Genomic DNA, 23,319 nt, shown 5'->3' on the forward strand with positions numbered 1-23,319 from the left:
TTAAATCATTACATTTTCTTATAAAAGTATGACTAAACAAATATTTTTATAGGAATATATTTTTGCCATCTTTATTAAAGTAGATACCTTTTTTAAATTCAAATTCGCAGAAATTTAACCGATTTCCATGAGATAATTAATACCAATACCATATCCTTGTCTCTATAACCAACATAGAATCCACCCTACTTTTATTAGCAAGTAGTACAAAATTAAATTTTAGTCCGTTTCTACCTATTTCTATAATTATTAAAATTTAATAAATAAAATTAAATTTTAAAATTTATATAACTATAATCATATATATAACATAAATTAAAATAAAAATTAAAAAATAATTAATATTATTAATCAATTTACTAATTATTTTATATATATTACATATAATATATAAGACAATTTACACAAATAAATTATTTGAAGATCAAAATTACACTAATTTTTTAAAGTGAATTAACTTACATGCATGTCTTAAAGTAAATCTATGCAAATTGAAACCATTAAACTCGATTTGCACATTTTCAATGTAAATCGAATACGCTATAATGGAAACACATGGTAAATCGAATCAACTTGATTGGATTTACTATATATCTGTTATATCAATGCTAAATCGAATTAACTTGATTCGATTTACTACTTCTGCAGCATATACATGTAAATCGAATATAATTGATTCAATTTACTACTTGTACATATTATTGACATAATTGTTTATTTATTTTATATTAACTTTAAAATATAAATGTCAATAAAAATACTTCCATTTGAATTCAAATAAAATATTAAAAAAATCAAAACGAATAAGAATAGAAATCCAATTTTTGTGTTTTAGTTCAAATTTCAAAAAATCTGTATTTTTGTAAATTTATAAATTTAAAATAGAACAATAAACAATTTTTAAAAATTCATTAAAAATCATCCTTTGACCCATTAACATATAAAAAATTATTATTGAGACTCTTGATGTTGAAAACATTAATATAAAGTATAGTCCTACAACTCTACAAGGTGGTAATTTAATTGATATAGTATTTTAATTATTTCTTAAATTACATATTGTATAAATATAGTTAGTCATTTATATTATATAACTATCTGTTACTTCTAACTCTAAAAAAATTCAATTTTTAACTCCTATAATCCTATGCCATCTTGAAGGACTATGCTTTATATTAATTTTTTCAATATCAAAAGTTTTGGTAATGATTTTTTAAATGCTAATGAATTAAAGAATGATTTTTAATAAATTTTTAGAAATCGTTTATTATTCCGTTTTGAATTCTTAAGTTTATAAAAATGTAGAATTTTTGGAATTTGAACAAAAATACAAAAACTAGATTTCTATTTTTATACGCTTTGATTTTTTTATATTTTATTTAAATTCAAATAAAGGCATTTTTTATTGACATTTATGTTTTAAAGTTAATATACAATAAATAAACAATTCCAATTATCTGTACAAATAGTAATATGCTGCAGAAACAGTAAATCGAATCAGCTAGATTCAATTTAAATGTAGTTAGTGCATTAGTAGTAATTGATTTAATTTATATAAAGTTAGTGTAAATCGAAGCATTTACATAAAATTAGTGTAAAAATGAACATGCATATAAGTTTTTTCATTTTAGGACATTAGTGTAATATTGCTTTTCGTTTGATTTGTTTGTGGGAATTACTCTATTATATATATATGTATCTGGGCGAGTAAAGGAATATATTACTTAAATTTGACCCTGACCCGTTCCGTCCTATCCAAAATCTCGTCCCACTAAAAATTCGTCCCGCATTGGATAAGGTAGGGGTAGGTCCTTGCAGATTCTAGTAGTGTTATCATCCTTAATCTCAGTAAAACCCTGCTTCCACATTTTCAATAATTATAAGAATTTTCTTGTTAAAAACTCGGGATAACTACTAGTAACACAGAATATTAAAAGCCTCAACAATACCCGCCCAATAAGACTCACAACCATAATGACAATATGACATATTAGACAAGCATGGTATATAAAAGAGGAGTTAATACTCGTATTGGTATCTAAAGTTGCACTCGCACCTCAAACTTATTTCCAAAATTTCAATTTATTCATTTTAATCCTCAAAGTTGACATTTAAGATTCTCGTTAGTCCCTTAACTATTTTTTATTAATGACATGCTGACGTGACATATTGACGTAGATGATTAATTCTACGTGTCTAAACATGTTAATGTTAAGACCTACATGTAGGGGTATTAAAAAAAATTAGTTTAACTAAGTTGAACTGAAAATGAACTAAAACTACTTTAAATAAACTAATTTTTTAAGAAAAAACTAAATTGAAACTACAATTTTTTTTATAAAAATCAGTTTGTTAAAAATCAATTTTCATGATTCAGTTTGATTATAAACCAAATAAAATTGGTACCAAATTTCATTGCAATAATATCAAAATTAAGCTTTTTTTCGATTGTTGATAGCGTAAAATTAGACCGATTAAAAAATAAATTTAAATTAATATCTTTGAATAAAATTTAATTAAATTGATAAATAAAAATTAAATAAATATTATTTAAATTATAACAAATTACACCATAGATACTTTTTTTATTTTGGGATTAAATTTTTTATACCTAATATACCATTATATCGACGTATCAAAAGGTTTCGCACATATCATTTTTTAATTTAAAAATTTTTAAATAATTATTCTAGGGACTGAGTCGAATATTTAATTAATCATACGAGTCGAATAATACAAGTACGTAATATTAATACACATATCTAGGAGATTGAGTACTTGAGATATGTATTTAATGTGTTTTGCATTATAGTACCTAAAATGTATAAAGTTACATATATCAGTAAATATTCTGTGCGTTATGAATTTCGGTAAATAATATATTTAATTAATTTAAATAAAAATTTTAGGAAAAAAAGAGATGGAAGAAAAAGAAGAAAGAGAGAAGTTAAAATTAATTTTTTATATGTTAAAAATTAATTTTAGCGTATAAACTAGTTTAAAGTGATATTATAAATTGGTTTAAAACCAATTTCTATATAAAAAAGCAGTTTAGTTCAATTTCTAAACTATTTAAAATAATTTGATACAGTGATACTATGGCCTTAACACAACTTGGAAACTGAAGTTGAGAAGAATTATTTCGGAAGCAAATTCTACTTTTGCTATTCATATGTTGGTCGGGATAAAATAGTATTCCCAGTCTCCGGAGAATTTGGTGAGAAAATTCAAAGACATGAGAAGGAGAGAATGAATTATCAAGATCCCCCATATTTTCAAAGGGAATAGAAGGCCGAATTAATTAGCTAAAAAGAGTTTAAATGTCAATTCGTGTGATAAGAATGAATGTCTATTTATATGGACGGCTCAGTTTTTTTATGATAAAAGGTACAAGTTCTCAAAATGAACCAAATTTAATAAAGTTTGAAAAAGTAATTTTTGTATACATATAAAAGCATGGTGACATACAACAAACACTCTTCTCTCTTTTTATACACTGCAACATATACTTAGTGAATATATATGAATCATTTATATTATATTGATATAATAATATTGGTAAATATTAATACTAGAATAATTTATTATACTTTTTTATTTTATATTTATTTTCTCTTCTTTATTTATTTGTTTCACAACACATTTTTAGTACAAGACTCTGATCAAAATTTAAAAAAATTCAGATAATAAATTTTCATTATATCAAAACTCTCTCATCTTGAATTTAATGCTCTTAATATATCTGAAAACAACTACTTATCATGAATATTAAATACGGAAATTCATCTTGATTTAATAGATCTTAAAAATACCATTAAGGCTAAAAATAAAGCAACGCATAAGATTAAAGTCAAAGCCATGGTATTAATTGCTTTTAAGAAATCATGAAAAAAACCCGGCTAACGCTACTCTATTTTCTGAAGCAAATGTGACAAATTATAACCACAGAATAGATAAATGACAAGGTTTTGATAACAAAAAAATTTATGTTAACAAAAAAGATCGCACTAAAAGTGAGATTTTTTAAAAAGAAATAATAAGCAAAATAAATCAACAGAGGATACATGTTTTCGTTGTGGTGAAAAAGGCCATTATGTACAGGCACGATATTTAGCAATCTTACCCAAGGATGACCTCTAAAAATTTTGCATGGCCATTGAGCAATTTTTACAATTTGCATCAGAATTTACAAGTTATGACCTTGAAGCATCAATTGCTGCTCACTAAAGCAACAATTCACAATATCTGGGGAAGGTTCTGCACATTTTGCAAACCCCCACAAATCTTAACGCAACTCTCATAAGATCCAGGCACAAACATAGAAAGAAATGTCACGATTCCTGTAGAAGGATCTCATAAATGTCAGTTCTCAGATTCAACTCCTTGTCACGCATAACTTCCTGCAGATCAGATAGCTCTTTCGCAGTAAGGACAGAGTTCAGTCTGAGAAAGCCATCCAACCATAGTCTCTTTGACCTGGTATGCATATTGAAATAAATATATAAATATCACAGGAGTAGATACAAAACAGGTACCAGGCATGCTTGCCCACAACACATTTCAGTAAAAGGTAAGCTTCAAGATATTGGAAAAGTTCATATTTCTAGGTCTGAATTCTAAATTAAAAACATTTGGGTTAAGGATGAGAGTCTAGTGATATGCTTATAGACATAACATTTTTGGGGGTAAAGTCCTAAGTTCATTAACACTCAACTCTAAAAACTAATTATTTCTACATCATCTAAGGCAACAGTTTATATCATTCGCACATCTAAAACACAAGTTCTCACCAGGGGCACGCATGGATAGCACGGAAGAAAACACGTCGAGCTGCAGAAGGATCCTTTACAATGTCCATTTCATACGCAATGTAGCATCGCCATAGTACCACAGAACTACTAAGTTTATCAGAACCCAACGCCCTTTCAAACAACCCACGGATTCTATGCCGTGAACCACCTCCAGACATCTCATACGATAATGCAAAAAGCCAGAGAACAACAGATGGTTTCCTGAAGATTTACATTTAAAAAAAAATGAGTGCTTTAAAAACTCATAGCAAAGTTTGAAAGTATAATACACAGAAAACTGAATAAGGATGTTACTTGTAACAATAGCCATCAAGCACCCGCCGCACTTTATTAGATGTTGTGTACAGATGGCCAACCTCCACTACACCTTTAAGAAGTTCTGGACTGAAGGGATACATCTGGAGTCCCTTGGAGATGGACTCCCAAACTTTAGCCAGACTTGATTGGCTCTGATGTCTCTGAAGCATCCTTATGTAATAGTTAAACAAAAATTCAAGTTGATAGCTATGGCTTCTCGTTTCTGCAGGTAGCAACAAAACAGACAAACAACATAAGCAACAAAGTCAACATGTATTAAGGAATATACAATGTCAGTTCCTGTAACAAGACAAACTGCATCTGTATGATATGTTTTCCTGACAAGAAACTAGCTACTAAAGATGCATAACCTGGAAGCACAACTGCAAAAGCTTGATCCATAACATCAATGCCTGCATCCCACCCAGAGGTGAGCTCCTCAAACAGTGCAGCGGAACATATTAGAGCGACAGACTGATCATTTATTATACCACGAACCCAAGATGATCGTACAGTTCTCAGTTTTTCCTTAAACCCTTGACGTGCTCTAAGTTGATGCAAACTTGTTGCTTGACTTTTAAATGGGCTATATTTTGTATCACTACCCAAGCATGACAATATATGTATTGCTCTATGTGAAGATTCACGATCATTATCAGATTTATTTGCAAGCTCCATCTCAGCATACCAGAAATATAAAAGAGGAGCATTGGACTGTCGTTCCTACTCCATAAAGTAAACAAAAGCAATTACAAAAAGAATAAAGTCTTAGGCATAATACCTGTGTAATACACAGAATCTGCATTTAATTTGTTATATTATAAGACAAACAGGGTCATGATCAGAGGATAAGATATCATCATTAAATCCAAAAACATAAAAAAATAACAACAAAAAGCAAAGTAGGATAAATACAAATACATACCACAGGAAGCCCTTCCACGGATAATAATGCCATGTCAAACACTTTTCTTGCATGATCAATGTTACCATAACTTGCCTCTCTTTGAGCATATATACCACATAATAGAACATCCTACATTAACCAAAAATAAGTACAGATAGTAAGAAACAGGCAGAGTAACAAATACTGTCCTACATAAAATTTGAAAAGCAAGGGCCTCTAAGATATTGTGAAGAAAAGAAAATGAAATAAAAAAGGATTTTATTATTTTTATGATTTTCACTTTTTACTTCACAAAACCTTGAAAAGAAGAACACTGAAAATAAAAACTAAACATGCCCTAACATCACTCTATTTTTATTTTCGCTTTTCCTCGTGGTATGCTCTTCAGTGTAACAAACAAAAACATAATGTTGATTCATCATAACAAGTATATCATTATATCAACAAGGATAGTTGTAATATAATTCTAGTAGATACTAACTCTTCTGTTTAGGAAGACACTTATTCATGTTACAAAAAAGAGAAATTGAGAGGAGAGGAAAAATGAGTACCTGCCTATCACTTTTTAAGAGAGACTTTGCTAAAGCTCGACATGGTGTAACCATGCAATTAGAAGGATTAATTTTTGTTACTAATAGCTCTTCAGAAATAAGGACAGCTTCTTCCAATATGTGATTACGTGGAAAAACAGTCAAGAAAAGTAAGACAGCATTGCGTAGAAATTTCATCATATCAGCATTCCTTGAGATACTGCCTGATAGAAAACCAAAACTGAAATCAGTAGGACTGCTTTGTTCTTTTGTCAACACTTCATGGGTGCTTTTCAACTTCTCTAACATAGATTCTGGCAGATCCTCAAAGCTAAGGACATTCTCTGTCCAAGTTGGACTGTTTGACGAAACCCTACAAAAGCAAGACAGGCAAAATGAGTAGCATTCAACTGGTTAAAATACAAATAAGCCCAAGCCACATCAAAGTAAGGAAGGACCCATCATACTATGCGAATCCTAGGTTTTGAAAACTGATCCCACAACCAACTGTGATGCAACCTAGGGAGTAGGAAAGGATATATAAGACCAAGAAGATTACAATTGAGATATCTTCCCACCATAGAAGTCAATGAACTGGGATACCAAAGATAATCGAGCCTCTGCTGTGCTCAAGGAGAATAGGTACTCATTCACATCTTCATATAAGACAGTTCTCAACAGTTGTTCATCGGCTTCTGCTTTGGGTGTTCCAATAGCAGTAGAGGTCATATCTGTTCATGGTTAATCAACATGCTAAAATCAGCACAATGTACGCATTGCATGGAGAGAATCAAGAAAAATTCAAGCATAGAAAACATGTCGTGTGTGCACACACTATGTAGCAATACTGTATAGGAGGGACAAGTGAATAAAGAAGGAGAACTCTACCAGATTTCGTATGCAGAGGCATCCACTGATCACAATCTCTGGAAGATTCTACTTCTGACCATTTGATCCAAGTTGAAGCATCATTCACTTCACCACCATCCCCAGCATTGACATCAATTCCTAGCATTTTCATCAAAGTTTCATTATCAACTTCTGGCTCAACATCTTCATCTTCATCTTCATCCTCATTATCTTCCATAACCAAATCATCATTGACTTCATCTTCAACTTTGGCAGCAACCTCCTTATCTTTAGACAATGGTTCTGACCAACCAGTCCAGCCACCACCCTCATTTTCACGTGAAAGCTCCTCTTTGACAATCCGCTGCCTAGTTTCCTCCTCTTTCTCCAACCAGGTGGACCAACCAAGAGCTCCTTCTTCTCCAACTCTAGCACCACCACTATTCCAAAAATATTCAAACAATCTTTGCTTACTCTGCTCTGTGAAAAGCAAAGGTGGACAGAACAAACTAAACTCAATTTCAGCCTGAAATAAAGCAGTGGCCAACTCCCTGTAACCAGCCTGCCATTCAAATCTGCAAAGACTGAGAAATATATCCACAAGACCAAGTTCTAGCTCAACAATTACAGGATCTGGCAAAGAGGGATCAGCACCTCGGTGAACCTGCTTAAAACAAAGTATTCACATGACATGAAATTACTTGGTGAAAACAGTCTGGTAAAGTGTGTAAAATCAACTACAAGACCTCAGACATACAAAGCTCATTAACAAAATTTCTTTCTTTAAAGACATATATGCTGACGGGACCAATTTTTTAACTCTTGTAGTCCATAGATAAGAGAAAATGGCACTACATGAGATTTCACTATAATCCAATTATGGCTCACATTACAACCACTCCCAGAGTTAATAAAAAATAAAGAAAAAGGGGTTGCTCAGTGAACAGTATCTCTCAATTTATTTTCTTACCCTGTTTCATTATCATAAATCCAAATAAGGGATCTGATCATTGTTTTCTATGGAATATGGCACTACCTATGCAATTAAGATAAATAACTCAACAGATAGGCAATGTGCAGTTTCAAGCACAAAATAGAAGAGAGGGTAAAGAATAAAATATTAAGAACCTGCCTAGAGTGCTTGCTGCATGAAGCAGATAGAGCTTCAATTGCATGTGCATACATCTTCCTAACCTCTGAAACCTTAAATCTGGAGAAATCTCTCTGAACAACATGCAAGAATTCTCTCCACAACTTATAGCTTCCAGAGTGTTGCACAAGTATCTTCTGCCATCTCCCAATTAGCACATCAGAGCTGTCTCTTGTTTGATATGTTTTCAAAAGGTAAAGCAATAGCACTTCATTGTCTGGGTTAAGCTCAACTGACTTTTCCAGAATGCTAATCTTCTTTTCAAGAGTCTGCAAGCGAGCACCTTTTTGTCGTTGCATCCCTGCAACCTTATCTTGGAACTCAGCAAAAGCTAACCAAACTTTCTCATCATCAGGATGCTCCCTTGTGAGTTTGTTAAACTCCCGAGTTTTGTTTAACATTTCATCTTCCCAAGATTCTTCAACCACTGATGCAGTTTTAGAGACAGAATCACTATCCACAGCTCGATGAGATGTCCCAATATCAGACAAAGGTATAAACTCGTCATCCGCCAAAACGGAAGACAATTTTGGTGCAACAAGACGAAGACGCTTAAAACTTTTGTGCCGTTCCAGAGCTATATACTTCCCAGACCAGTAACGACCAGCAGACTTCATTGTACCATCCAATGTATCCACATCGCTCTCTTTTTCCAAGAGAGAAACACTATGGTTCCGCCAATATAATCTTCTAACATTTAGCCCAGATAGTTTCGAAGGATTGTAAGGTTTGTACCGTGCAATATCCATTCTGCATGGTAGTTATAAAATCCTTCAGCATTCATTACTCATACTTCGAATAGCTCAGGTAAAAAGAAAGAACTCTTCAGGTGAATAAAAGTCAAAGGTTCAACACACACTTAAACTAAAATTCCCTACACGGCTACACATCAATGTAGTTGTTATTGTTAAATTTATTAAATCTGACAGAAGAAAAGTGAAACTCAGATCACCTCCCCATTTCTTTCTCTACTTCAACAAGTGATTTTATTTTCCTTTTATGGGTATATTAGCCCCAACCTGATTTATGGGCATACACAAATAAACAAACAATAGTTGCAACCCTATGGTTCATACTTCCTAGTTGGCTAGTTCTATGAATTTTGACCATGAAAATGCATATAGAGTACTACATTTGATTCTCGATTCCCAGTAAGTGAATCACCAATATGCCTAACATGACCAAATTTGCACCACACAATCTCCGTCATTCAACCAAAAAACACTAAGCACTCAAAACCTCAACAAAAGTCACTTGAAACAAACCACCAATGCAAGCTTACTCTAACTATTCAATTTAAAGTATGAAATTATAAAAAAAAAAAAAAAGTACCTATAGATGCAACCAAATGCAAGATTATCACGATCACCGTGAGAATCGAAATAATAGTCTTTGGCGGCGGTGGACGACTCTGAATCGGCCCAAGCTCGAACGCCCGACTTCCTCGAATTATAACTGTCGAGTCCGCCTCTCTCACGTGACCTATCGCGGTTCCGCTTCTTACTCTTCTTACTCCTCTTCTCCTTCTTATCTCTTCCCTCAGACTCGGAAGATTCTAGAATCTCGTAGGAAGAACGAGGAACGGCCTTCTCCTGAGCTCGATTTCCGCCATCTTCTTCGTGTTCCTCGTCGTCGTCGGAGCGGTGGCGCTGTGGTGGCGATAGGGCGGTTTCGCTGAGGAGTTGGGAGGCAACGGCGTCGTTTATGAGAGACACGTCGGCGGTGAAGCTGGAGTTGGAGAGCCATTGAGGGACCGTACTAGTGGCCAGCGTAGAGGACGAGCTTGCTGTGAGAGGGAACAGAGGGAAAATAGAAGTTGTTTCGTCGGTGGCTGCTGCGGTGACTTCCTCCTCCGTCGATGTCGGCGTCAGTTGCTCTGGCTGTTTGTTGTCCATCGGAAAGTTGGAAAGGGGAAACAGTGGCTACGGCTAATGCCTAATGAACGCACCGGTTGCGAAGGGTATAATCATTTTATTTAGGTGGAGATGGATTTCTGTGAAGTCGTTAGCTCCTACTAGTGAGATCATTTCACAATTTTAATTAAACTGTCATTGACTCTCGAATTATCTTTTATTTGTTGATATGAATATTTTGATTTGAAAGAATTAATTAAAGAAAAAGTATAGGTATATAATTTTTAATCAACCAACTTTAAATAATTATAATTAAAAATTATTAATTTTATAATTTTAAAAAATAAAATCTAAATAATCATTCATAAATGATAAAATTTAAAAATATTTATTAGTTTATTATTGATTAAAAGAGGTAATGACCAATTCGGTACTCGAAAGATTCAAATGCTGATATTTTGGTACCCAACTATTGTTATTGACAAAAAGGTACCTGAATGATTAAAAATTTTGCCAAACGTGTCCAAGTGCTTGCCGGAACATAGCTCCGGTGCGTACAATGCTTACGTGGACGCCGGTTTTTGCTGACAAGTTTAGTCTTATATTAGATGAAATTTATAATTAAAATTATGCTTATCCTATCTGGAAATTAACTTAACCTAATTGAACATTGGTTTAGCCCCAAATTAATTTTGCCCTAAAACCCAATTAGCATATGTTGTTACTAGTTACTGAGTTACTGTGGTTAGTGTGTCACTACTAGCGAAACTCAAAGGTCACGTAGAGAGGGAGAGACGTTGCTCTGGAAGATTGGCGTGAAGAAGAACGATACAAGGCGAGAGACATTGTCGAATCAAGGGTAACGGTTCTCAAGTGGCATCGTTGGATCACCATTCTTCGCAAGGAGCAACCCTACAAAGAGGTACGTTCTGCTTCATGTTCTTGGTTTAAGTTCTGATTTTTTGCATTTGCTGGTGACATCCTGTTTATTCATTGTATCTTCTCTCTACTATTTCTTAGATGGATCGTGTAGTTACGTTTGTGTATCATCACATGGGTTGCTTGAAAAGGGTTAGAGATGGGAATGTGATATACGAAGGGGGTTTAGTAACTGAGATACACAAGGTGAATGTGGAGACATGTAATTTATTTTTTTGTTGAGGGGTTGTTTTTAGACCTGGGTTACCCTGGATATAATGAGGCGTATTGGCTAGAACCTGGTTTCGAATTAGGTCAGGGTCTTAGAGTGCTTAGGACAGATGCTGAAGTGATGAGGATGTGTGAGAGTGCAATTAAAAATGACAACACTGTCCACCTCTATTTTGATCACCCATTGATGCCAACACTGAAATCATTGATGACGATGTGGTGTCTTATGGTAGCAGTGAGAGTGTGGTTGAGGTCAATCCACCTGGTGATGAGAGGGAAACTGAAGTTGTGAGTGAGGAAACTGGCGAGGTTAATCAGTTGAATAAGGCTTTGACAGTTGTTGTTAAGGAGACTTTGAATGAAGTTGTGATTGAGAAGGGTGTTGATGTTAATGAGTCGGATAAATGTGAGGATGGTGTTATGAATGGGGATAAAGAGACTGAACAACCTACAGCTCCAGAGAAAGTTGTTAAGAGGGTTAGAAAGAGGCATCCAAGACCACCACCCAGTGGTTTATCACAAGAAAGAAGAGTTGTTGAATCTGAACAGCCTGAGGGTGATCCTGTAGAAGCTGAAACAGTAAATGAAGAAACAAATGAGAGGAATGATGATGATGCACATGTTGCCAACGAAGGTGCTAACATTGAAGAACCATTGGTGGATGAGTTGAGGGCAGAGGAAGCAGCTACTCAGAATGCAGTAGGTAAAACTATTATTTCTATTTGTTATAGCATTTTTGGATAAGTATTGGGTTTATTAATCCAATTATTATGATGCACCTGTTGCCAATGAAGGTGCTAATATTGAAGAACCAGTGGTGGATGAGTTGAAGGCAGAGGAAACAGCTACAGAAAATGCAGCAGGTAATACTAGTATTTCTGTTTTGTTACAGCATTTTTTGATAAATATTGAATGATGGCTGACATATATCATCACCTGATATATTAACAGATACAGAAACACAAAGAAAGGAAAGGACAAATACAAGGAGAAATCATCCACGGCCTCAACCATCTGGGCAGAGGATTGTACCTGGAAAGGATGATGAAGCACCAAGGGTAGAGGTGCCTAACCCAAACAAAACAGATGGAGACATGGGACCTGAGATGTACCAATACGAATCTGATGAACTGTATAGCCCTCCTGGATCTGATGATGAAGATGAACCTGTTTTTCCTCAACATAACCCGAACACACCCTATGGGAAAATTACTCTGGAGTTGAACATGGAGTTTGAGACCATGGAACACTTTAAAGCAGCAGTGCAAAAGTACAACATACAAATAGAGAGACAGGTATTCTATCTTAGGAATGAGAAGAAGAGGTGCAGGGTGATTTGCTATGACCCCGACTGTCCTTGGTTGTGTTACTGTTCTAGGACCAACTATCCAGCCTCGTTTCAGATTAAGACATTTGTGGATGAGCATACGTGTCCGAGAAGCAACAAGAGTAAGTCAATGAGTTGTGCCTGGGTTGCTGAGGAGCTTGTGCCGAAACTCAGAATCCATCCTAACATGTTGCAAAGGGAGGCACATGAGTGGTTTAAGGTGGAGTATGACATCTCAGTTAATGAGAGGATGATGTACAGGGCTATGGATAAGGCCAAAGATGTTATTGAAGGAACGAAAAAGGATCAATACCTGAGACTTAGAGACTATCTGAATGAGATCATCAAGGCTAATCCTGGGTCAAGAGCCAACATGGGGACAACTCTACAGCAGGAAGGGTAGCCTAGGTTTAGGAACTTGTATGTTTGTTTGGCTGCTTGCAAGCAGGGATTTAAAGCAGGGTGCAGACCCTTCATAGTGTTGGATGGGACGTTTCTGAAAGGCTACTTTGGAGGGTAGTTACTAACAGCAGTAGGTCAGGACGCGAATAACCAGCTTTTCCCAATTGCATACGGTGTTGTCGATGCAGAAACTCGGGAAAATTGGAGATTCTTTCTCGAGGAGTTACATACTGACATAGGGGACTATAATGAAAATGGCTGGGTTTTCATGTCCGACCAGCAAAAGGTAATATGCAGTGTATTCAATCATTGTTGATCTTATATTCCTAATTGAGTATCTTAAGTGTATTAATGTTAACTGCTGAATTTACCCATGATTGCAGGGATTGATACCAGCATTACAGGATGTGATGCCAAGTGTGAAACACAGATTTTGTTGTATGCATATGTGGAGAAACCTGAACAAACGATGGAAGGATAAGGAACTTAAGGGAGCATTCTGGCAATGTGCAAAAGCAACTACTGATCAAGAATTCAAGGATGCAATGGGTAATGTGAAACGGATCAATAAACAGGCGTGGGAGTATTTGGATAAATTTGAGCAAGAACAGTGGTCGAGAAGCAAGTTTTCTAAATGGCCAAAGGTAGATAGCTTGATTAGCAACAACTGTGAATCGTTTAATTCAACCATTGTGGGTCTGCGGGGGAAAAGCATACTGACAATGCTTGAGGAGCTCAGGTTCTATATCATGAAGACGATGGCAACTCACAAGGACGCACTGATGGCTTACACTAGACATATAGCCCCTATACAAGTGAGTAGATTAGAGAAGGAAAAAAAAAACAAGCTAACTACTGGGAGGCACAGTGGTGTGGTGATGATGACCACAACGAATTTGAAGTCAGAAAGTGGCAACATAGAGTCAGGGTGAACACAAGAGAGAAGACATGTTCCTGCAGAAAATGGCAGCTGACTGGACTACCATGCTGTCATGGTATAACAGCAATCCAGAGGAAGAATGAGAAGCCTGGAGACTATGTCCATCACAAGCTCACCATCGAGGCATACAACAGGACTTACCAGTTTCACATTAACAGTATACCAAGCCAAGAGTATTGGGAGCACCATGAAGGGTTGCCTTGTCTGCCTCCTCCATACAAGAGGCCTATTGGCAGACCTTCAAAAAAAAGGAAGAAGGACAGCAGCGAGCAAGACTCTGGGAGTCAATACAATGCCAAGAGAAGATATGGCCAGATAACATGTCAAACCTGCAAGAGAGTAAGTCAAACAAATTTATTCTCTACTATCTACTTACATAATATCATTCAATCATACATAAACTGTTTGAATACTGATTTAAGTTATTCATTGCCTGGCTGCCAAGGTTGGACATAATAGTAGAACTTGCCCTGAGATATCAACTGGAGCAGCAGCTCAAGAGACTATGGAGGCTGCACATGCTGCACATGTTGCAGATGAGGAAAACCTCACTCAAAACCACCCAGAAAGTCAGCCTGATGAGGTAAACTTTTGTATTTTAGTTCAAACCTTATTCTTTCCAATATGTTGCACTTGGAACTGAGAAAGCCATGTTTTAAACTAAACACCCTACTGATACAGAACACTGAGGCTGATGTGTCTACTACAACAACTGCTGCACCCCCTAATGCAGCCACTACACCAGCAACCAGCTTAGGACCAGCACCTCCAGTGGCAGCAAGGCCAATAGGGCCAACACCACCAATACCACCAAGAAGAGGCACGGGCAGGACCAATCGAAGAGGAAGAAACCCAAGCTCAACAGTAGGGTTGCCAGCCATGTTGTTGGATCTAAAATCTCAGATCCCAGCCACACCAACCAATGCTGCAAGATCAAGTAGTGGGCCTGGGTCAATGTCACAAGGACCTTTGGTTAGGCCCACTCTTCAAGCCTAACATTCAGCCACATCTAGGCCACCAAGTGTGACTAGAAAAACCATGGCAGCAGCAAGCCCAGCCACACAGAGCAGGTTCACAGGCTTCATGTCCACCCCATCCTTGAAGAAGAAAAAGGCTTCAGCAAGCATCAAGAAGTGACCTTACTTTCTTGGATTTTCATTTTATTTTTAATTCCATGTTGGACCTGATGTAGATACTATGCAACTAAATGCCATTATGGCATGTTGAGTTTTTAGTTCCATGTTGGACCTGATTTAGTATTACTTGTTATAAACATAAGTGTCATTATGCCATGTTAGGTTTTTTGGGGCAAAACTTGTGTTATTCTGGGTCTAAGGTATGTTACTCTGGATACTTATGGATTATGATTTCATGCTATGAGATAGGTATTTTTATACAACTTCTGTTTATGCCATTTTTTCATTGATGGCTTACCTATCTTATATATAGCTTGCTCACAATTCAACAGCAATAACTCAGTCACAGAAGACTCATAAGAGTGCATCCATTAATTCATTTCAATTACAATTAGGAGAACATTACAAAGAAACAAAATTTTGTTCTTAAACTCTTAAAATTGACCATTGTCTTCCTACTTAGCCATACAAAGCAGACTCAAAACCATATTTAACCCAAACAATATACAGATAACAATCAACAACAACTCAACCCTCCTCAGCTGCTCCTTCATGTCATTCACCACAGAAAGCACCATCATCATCCTATCCCTTTTCCGGCCATCACTACCCTCCTGGTTGATTCTGTTTTTCTTCTTTGGGTCTGCTATGCCCACCATGTTGCTATTCTCCGAAGAAATTTCTCCTTCCACACATTGCTCTTCTATTTCATCCAACCATTGAAAATACCCACAACGTCCTTGTGTGTTCTAGCATGGCACAAAAATTTCATGAATCAGACAAGATCGGAAAGTAAATCTGAAAAAGTGGAAAAAAAGAAACCTAGGAAGAATGCATTATTTCGTCACATATACATCAACATTTTTAGGTTACCTTCCACATAGGGCAACGTAGAAACCATCTATCAGGGTTGCTACTTGTCTTCGACTTCAACGAAACCACCGGAAGGGGACAAAAGCAACACCCATCATAGATTTTACTACCAACTCCTGAACCACCATCAATGTCGAAGGCTTGAATGGATGAGTGCTTTCCCACGGTTCCATCTTTTCCACGAGGCCTAGCTGCTTGCATCTTCCAGATTAGGATCGTGCTCTACGAGTGAGTCAAGAGCGAAAAATTGGGTTTTAGGGCAAAATTAATTTGGGACTAAACCAATGTTCAATTAGGTTAAGTTAATTTTCAGGTAGGATAAGCATAATTTTAATTATAAATTTCATCTAATATAAGACTAAACTTGTCAGCAAAAACCGGCCTCCACGTAAGCATCGTACTCACCGGAGCTATGTTCCGGCAAGTACTTGGACACGCTTGGCAAAATTTTTAATCATTCAGGTACCTTTTTTGTCAATAACAATAGTTGGGTACCAAAATGTCAGCGTTTGAATCTTTCGGGTACTGAATTGATCATTACCTCTTGATTAAAATTTTGTTTGTTATCTAACGAAATTGTTAATAATATTATTAGTAAGGTGAATAATAATATTTTGAAATGTAAATTAAAATACTTTTTTAATACAAAATAATTTTTAAAATAAGACATCTTTTAATTATATTGAATATAAAAATATCAAATGATTTCAATTTTAATTTTTTGTAAAATAATCTCTAATAATTTTATTGAATATTATTATTATTATTATTATTATTATTATTATTATTATTATTATTATTATTATTATTTAGTGACTATATATATATATATATATATATATATATATAATATGATACAATATTATTATTCAATTAATAATAATAATAATTATTATTATTTTATTTTATTTTTTTGGATGAAGGATTGTTATATCTAATGAAAAAAATATTGGAGATTGATCTGTGTATTAACTTTTTTTGAGATTAAAATGTCTGTTTTTAAAATCTTTGAAGACTGATTTGGGTAATTACTCTGCTGGACAATAAATTAGGGATTGATTTGTCTGTCGGACTAAAATCTTAAGGATTGATTTGTCAGTCGGAGTAAAATCTTAGGAATTGATTTGTGTATTAATTTTCTTGAGAACTAAAATATCCGCTTTTAAAATTTTTGGAGATTAATTTGGATAATTACTCTTATGAATATAAATATTTATTCACATTGATTTTAAAAAATTTTAAATTAGACTAGTACAATAAATTTTAGGAAAATGATCACATATACTGGAGGAAAAAAGCGGAATATGGTATTCATGGTACGAAAAGTTAGCCCATTTGCATAGATGTTGAGAGGACAGAAATAACCTTGGTTGCAGAGGCAAAATGGCAACAAAGAGCAGCTCTAATTCCTAGTGGCTTAAAACGGGTGTTAGTGTGTGGCTTGTGGTTAAATGATTACTATAGACTCATATTATTTTAAAAAAAATATTTTCAGAAATACGTTATTTACTTATTTTCACTTTGAAATTTTGGTTTTGTTACAAATATAATTTGTGTTTAAAATATTTACATTTCTTTATTATTATATCTTCATTATAAAATATAATTGAAAATACTGGCAAAATTTTTTTAATAATATCCCCTATTTTAATTTAAAACTAACTACATTTTTAATTTTAAATTATAAGTTTCACAAAATTTATGGTTTGAATTACGATCTTTAAATTAGACTAAAAATATTTAAATTTTAAATCTTAATTTCATTTTAAACATAAATTCCATATAAATTGAGAGTATGTGTTGTCTCAAATCTTTTATTCTATTGTATATTTTTTTGAATTTTAATAGTTTAATTATTCTGTATTTATAATTTGATTGTTATAAAAGTATTCGTAAATTAAAAGTATTCATAGTTAAGAACTTAATCAGATCTTTAATTATATATTTTTTTAAAAAAATATTCTATTAATTTTAATATTTTTAACATAAAAATAATCTAATTACAAAATTAAAAATAGTATAAAGACTAAATTAAAAATTATAAATATTTAATTATAAATTTGATAAAATTATAGAAACTAATAAAATAATTAAACTACTTTTAATTATACAGTTTTCAAAACCGTATAAATCAACGCTAATTATTTTATATGAACTTGTCAATTTAATAATTCCTTTAATAATATAACCAACAGAAATCATAGTACTTTAATTTAAAGTTTGAAGAGATATATTTTTTATTCAAATTATTCAGAGTAATTTTTTTCACTTATTGATGATCGATTAAATTTGTCTTGAATACGAAAATATTGCATAATATTAAAGAACTCTATATTATTTTCAATTATTCATTTTATAATACATTAAAAAAAATTTCAACTTTACCCCACAAATAATTCATCCATATAATATACAATAAACAAATGAATACAAATTTCATATGCATTTAAATAGTTCGATTTCATGATAATTTCACTCAATTTTTTCTCTCATCAAAAATATTATTTTATCTATTACTGTATTTTGCATAATTTAATTCATCTCTTATTTTTTTGGAATATTGCTGTATTTTTTAAAAAACAAATTATCCAATTACATGTATAGTATTCTTTCCATTCAATTAGGATCATTTCTTATTCATTCCATGATTACCAAAAATTGTTTTCTTCTATGATTACACAAATATGCCTATTAGGCCTATTTCTAACAAATTGCCAACTCGGCTGTATGTTCAAGATCACGCGAAAAGCCGAAAACACACTATGACACCAAGTTTCATTGCACATGGTCAAATAAAATAATATAGGAAACATTTCAAGTGCACCGGGAGTACCGGTGTTCCAATTGTTTTAATTATTAATCTGAATTATAAAAAATATATATAATATATATTAATTGAAATCAACTGTTAAAGCAACTGGTTCAATTACATAGTCGATTTGAAGTCTACCATAAATTTCTTCTCTTTATGTTCACTCAAAAAAAACTTCCAAAATCTTAAACGTTTAAATAATTTATTTTATATCTAAATGATCAACATAGATGGAATATCATATTCCGCTAAATATAACGGAATAGAGAACCGCTTCCTAAATTTTAATAGTTTTGAGTCTCTAATAATTATTATTGTTTGTCAATTTGGTTCTCCCATCAACTTGACTTGTCAAATCCTAATGACAATGTCACACATGGCCTATTAACCAATTGAGTTAGACGGACATGTGAGATCGAGAATAAATTGATCCATACCTTACCAAACGTAAAAACATCATTTTTTAAGGATTAATCTAACTAATAATATCATTTGGTGCGACTAATATGTCTGACTATATTCATTTTCTATGATATTATGTCTTGTTCTATGTGATTGCTGAGTGTCATTAGGATTTGACGGGTCCCACCAATTTGACGGATGTAAATAATTATTGGAAATTCACAAAACTATTAAAATTTGTTGGAGAATAATACGTCTAGGAATATCTTGAAAACTAATTTAGATAAATACAGTATGTCTTTTTCTTAATTAAGTAAAATTAGGTAAGATTTTATATACAATTATCTTTATATAAAGTTAATAATTAAAAACTATTAAATAATTTGATAGATTTAATTAAATTATTATGTAATGGTTATCAGCTATCCCTGATCTGTGGAAGAGGAGGACATGGAGCTTGGAATTGTTATTTTCGCTTTGACCAGCAATTCCAACAAAACAATGGTATGGTACCAATGCATCACCAACAGAGGTTCCCTACTCCAATTCCATGCCTTCACCACCCTCTCCATCTTTTCATCAACCGCGAGCTTACTACACAGTGCCTACTTCTACAAATAATACTGCATGCTTTCCTGATTCTGGTGCTAGTCACCATGCTACAGCTGATCCATCAAATTTCCTATCCTCCACACCAAGCATTGACAGGCTCTATGGAGGTAATCGTACAGGTATCAAAATTCGTAACTCTGGCTCATCTTACCTTGTTGAAAAATTGAATAATGTGAGTTATAAATTGCTCAATTTATTATATGTCCCTCAAATCACTCAAAATCTGCTCAGTGTGTCTAAGTTTGCTGCTGACAACAATGTACCTCATACTGTGCTTGTACGTGATCAGTTTTTAAGAATCTGCTTCTCAAGGGCCAAACTAAAGGGCGCATATATGTGTTTAACAATCTGCTTGTTCCTAAAAATCTTTCTTTGAATAAAGAATCTCTCACTAGTAAATATCAACATAGCTATACCTAGTATGCCTTTCAATTCAAATTCATCTTCTTGTAACTCTATACTTTCTTCTAGTTCCAGTAATGAAAGTCCATTTTTTCTGAATTCCACTCGCAATATATCCACTAATGATCGTAGTTTTACCTTTGGTAACAATCAAAATAAAAAAAAAAAATAACAATGCTTGCTAGCTCAAATAAATATGACATATATGAACTATGGCACAAACATTTAGGCCACACTGACATAGCCACTGTTATTAAGATTCTTAAGTAATGTGGCTTGACTCTAACACCTAAATATGTGCCAAATAGAGTGCGTGAGACTTGTACTAAATCAAAAATCCACTGTATTCCCTTTTACTCCATTGACACACAATATACTACTCCCTTAGAATTGTTTTTGCAGATATTTAGGGACCTTCTCCCATCACTTCTCGAAATGGATATAGGTTCTATGTTTGCTTTGTTGATGCTTATACCAAATATTCTTACTTGTTCCTTCTAACAAACAAATCTCAAGCTCTAACAGCCTTTGAAGTGTATAAAAATTTGATGGAGATACAAACAAGCTGCAAAATCAAATCTATACAAACTGGCCATGGTATGGAATTCAAATCTATAGCTTTTACTTCATTTTTACAGAAACATGGAATAAGGCAAAGGTTTTCTTGTCCTTATACTCATCATTAACAAGGTAATGTTGAGAGAAGACATAGAAGTATCACTGAAATAGGTCTATCCTTATTATTTACTACTACTTTACCCATGATATTTTGGGAGGATTCATTTTCAACTGACGTTTATCTATTAAATAGGTTACCTACTAGCATTCTTAACTATATGTCACCCTTTGAAAAGCTGTACAATAAAAAACCAGACTATACTCTATTAAAAATATTTGGTTGTGTTTGTTTTCCTTTCCTAAGACCATATAATAAACATAAGTTGCCGCTTAGATCTGAGAAATGCATTTTCCTAGGCTCTGATAGCAGTCATCATGGTTTTAAATGCATGACTAATATTCTTCCATCTGCTACTAACCAAGACACAGTGACTACTGATCCCTCTTTTTCTCTTATGTCCATAAGTTCTATTCCTAATACCAGTAATATTCAGACTGTATCATTAATTCCCAGCCCTGAACAACAACAACACACTACAAATGACAGTGTAAGTACAACACAACATTCTCATAGTACTTTCCCATCTTCCAGGCCTCTACACAACACTAACATCATCCCAATAAGTGGAAAAGAGGTCTGTTTATCCCCTTACTGATAACACTGAAAATCATCACCCAATGGTAACACGGTCTAAATCTGGTGTAAGATAACCTATTATACATAGTGCTACTGTTACTCATGATTTAACACAAACTTTACCAAAGAATGTGCCACAGGCTTTGAAATCTGGTCACTGGAAGGCTGCAATGAATGCTGAGTATCAAGCATTAATGCAGTGTGAAACATGGACATTAGTTCCTCCACCTCCTAATGCCACTATCATTGGCAACAAATAGGTTTTTGCTATCAAAAGAAATAGCAAAGGTGATATTATGAGGTACAAACCCAGGCTTGTTGTTAAAGGCTTTCATCAAATTGAAGGGATTGTATGAACAAATTTTTTCCCCTGTAATCAGACCTCCCCCCCCCCCCCCCCCCCTTTTTTTAAGATTTGTGCTAAGCATTAGTTCTTGTATTAACACAATTATCCAAAAATACATGTAATTATTGATATTGATTATTAGATATGACTCAGAGAAAAGGGAGTGCCATTTTATGAAAGGACTATGCTATACAAGAGTCAAAATGAGTGTGTTTTTTAAGCTCCAATGAACAAACTATGCACACAGGGTATGAATAAATAAAATGTCGTGGATCTGGATGAGAATTAAAACTGAAAACTAATCAAAGTTCAACTCGATAGCATTTAGCTAGTTTAATCTTCTTGCTCATAAAAACTGCCAATTTCCTTGTCCACAATTTATGCTTGTTTATCCTGTGTCATAAACTACTCTTTTGACTTGTTCTTCACACAAGGATTTGATGATTTGAAACTTGCATTGATATATATCCCTTTACTCAAGTTGAGCTATGTACAAATGACAGATCAGTTCTAATAACAAGAAGCACTTTGGAAGAGCTAAAGAGGCAACAATAACTTACCAATGCTGTTCCCTAACCATACTTCTCTGTGCGGGATTAATAGTTCAGATGCGTGCCAGCTGAACGGTGGAGGATCGTTCTTGCCACGACCGTGGTCAGGATGGTCTCGCGGTGTTCTGACAGACCCAAAATTTTTTCTTTTATATCTTTTCGCCAAAGCAGAAACACTGTCGTTCAATAATTCCGCCATCCATTGACAATAAAGTGTAGAGCCAGGTAAAAAATTAAAAATAAAAGCAGATTTCGTTACATACTGCCATGGAAACTTTGCGCAATGAAAAGTGAAAACGAAAGAAAGGAGGAGAACGGGAACACGGGAGCCAAAAAAATTTGGACCATTTCTCGATTTGTGCGTGTCATCCTTGCGCAGGGGCCATGCTAATCTTCTCTGTATCGTTCCAATTTTATCGGATGTCCCCGAAGGGACGAGCCTTCGTATTCGCCTCTGATATATAAGTTATTGGTTTCTCAAAACTCGGGCCGATGTGAGACTTGTTTGCCATTGAGAGCAGCTGAAGAATATCAACAAGTTCTCAACCTCGCTTTATGGAAAATGAAGGAGGGGAATACAACTAGTTGTGTGGTTTGTGTTCATTTCAGTGGTTCTGCCTTGTTGGTGGTTGCATGCATAGCCATTTCAGGTTAGCCTTGGGGAGTTTAAGAGATGGTTCTTAAACACGGTTGGTCATGAAATATTTTCATGAAG

At 34.0% G+C, this 23,319-nt stretch overlaps 2 protein-coding genes and 1 non-coding gene across 6 annotated transcripts; all 3 read right to left on the reverse strand.

Annotated features, from left to right (window-relative positions):
* Positions 1-4,002: 4,002 nt before the first annotated feature.
* Positions 4,003-10,565, reverse strand: LOC130982080 (uncharacterized). 4 transcript variants are annotated; one of them, XM_057905936.1, is made up of 10 exons: positions 9,877-10,563; positions 8,523-9,294; positions 7,434-8,058; positions 7,105-7,276; positions 6,567-6,918; positions 6,034-6,144; positions 5,480-5,831; positions 5,106-5,331; positions 4,791-5,012; positions 4,003-4,476 (listed from the first exon to the last, which is right to left on the reverse strand). In XM_057905936.1, exons 1-10 carry the CDS (start codon positions 10,437-10,439, stop codon positions 4,332-4,334), a joined length of 3,540 nt encoding a protein of 1,179 aa, XP_057761919.1. In that variant the 5' UTR covers positions 10,440-10,563; the 3' UTR covers positions 4,003-4,331. The 4 variants fall into 4 exon arrangements, 2 of the variants coding, with proteins under 2 accessions (XP_057761919.1, XP_057761920.1); XR_009087080.1 differs by lacking the exons at positions 4,003-4,476; positions 4,791-5,012 and having other exon boundaries at positions 5,110-5,331; positions 6,571-6,918; positions 9,877-10,565; XR_009087079.1 differs by lacking the exons at positions 4,003-4,476; positions 4,791-5,012 and having other exon boundaries at positions 5,110-5,331; positions 5,480-5,834; positions 6,571-6,918; positions 9,877-10,565.
* Positions 10,566-15,806: 5,241 nt separating this feature from the next.
* LOC130981342 (uncharacterized) lies at positions 15,807-23,300 on the reverse strand. Its single transcript, XM_057904936.1, has 3 exons — positions 22,614-23,300; positions 16,225-16,446; positions 15,807-16,100 (listed from the first exon to the last, which is right to left on the reverse strand). Exons 2-3 carry the CDS (start codon positions 16,423-16,425, stop codon positions 15,807-15,809), a joined length of 495 nt encoding a protein of 164 aa, XP_057760919.1. The 5' UTR covers positions 16,426-16,446; positions 22,614-23,300.
* LOC130983417 (U6 spliceosomal RNA) lies at positions 22,938-23,040 on the reverse strand. The gene has a single exon (XR_009087410.1). It is a non-coding gene; the product is annotated as a U6 spliceosomal RNA (small nuclear RNA).
* Positions 23,301-23,319: the final 19 nt, after the last annotated feature.

This window comes from Arachis stenosperma, chromosome 5 (genome assembly GCF_014773155.1).
Source record: "Arachis stenosperma cultivar V10309 chromosome 5, arast.V10309.gnm1.PFL2, whole genome shotgun sequence".
Lineage (NCBI taxonomy): Eukaryota > Viridiplantae > Streptophyta > Magnoliopsida > Fabales > Fabaceae > Arachis > Arachis stenosperma.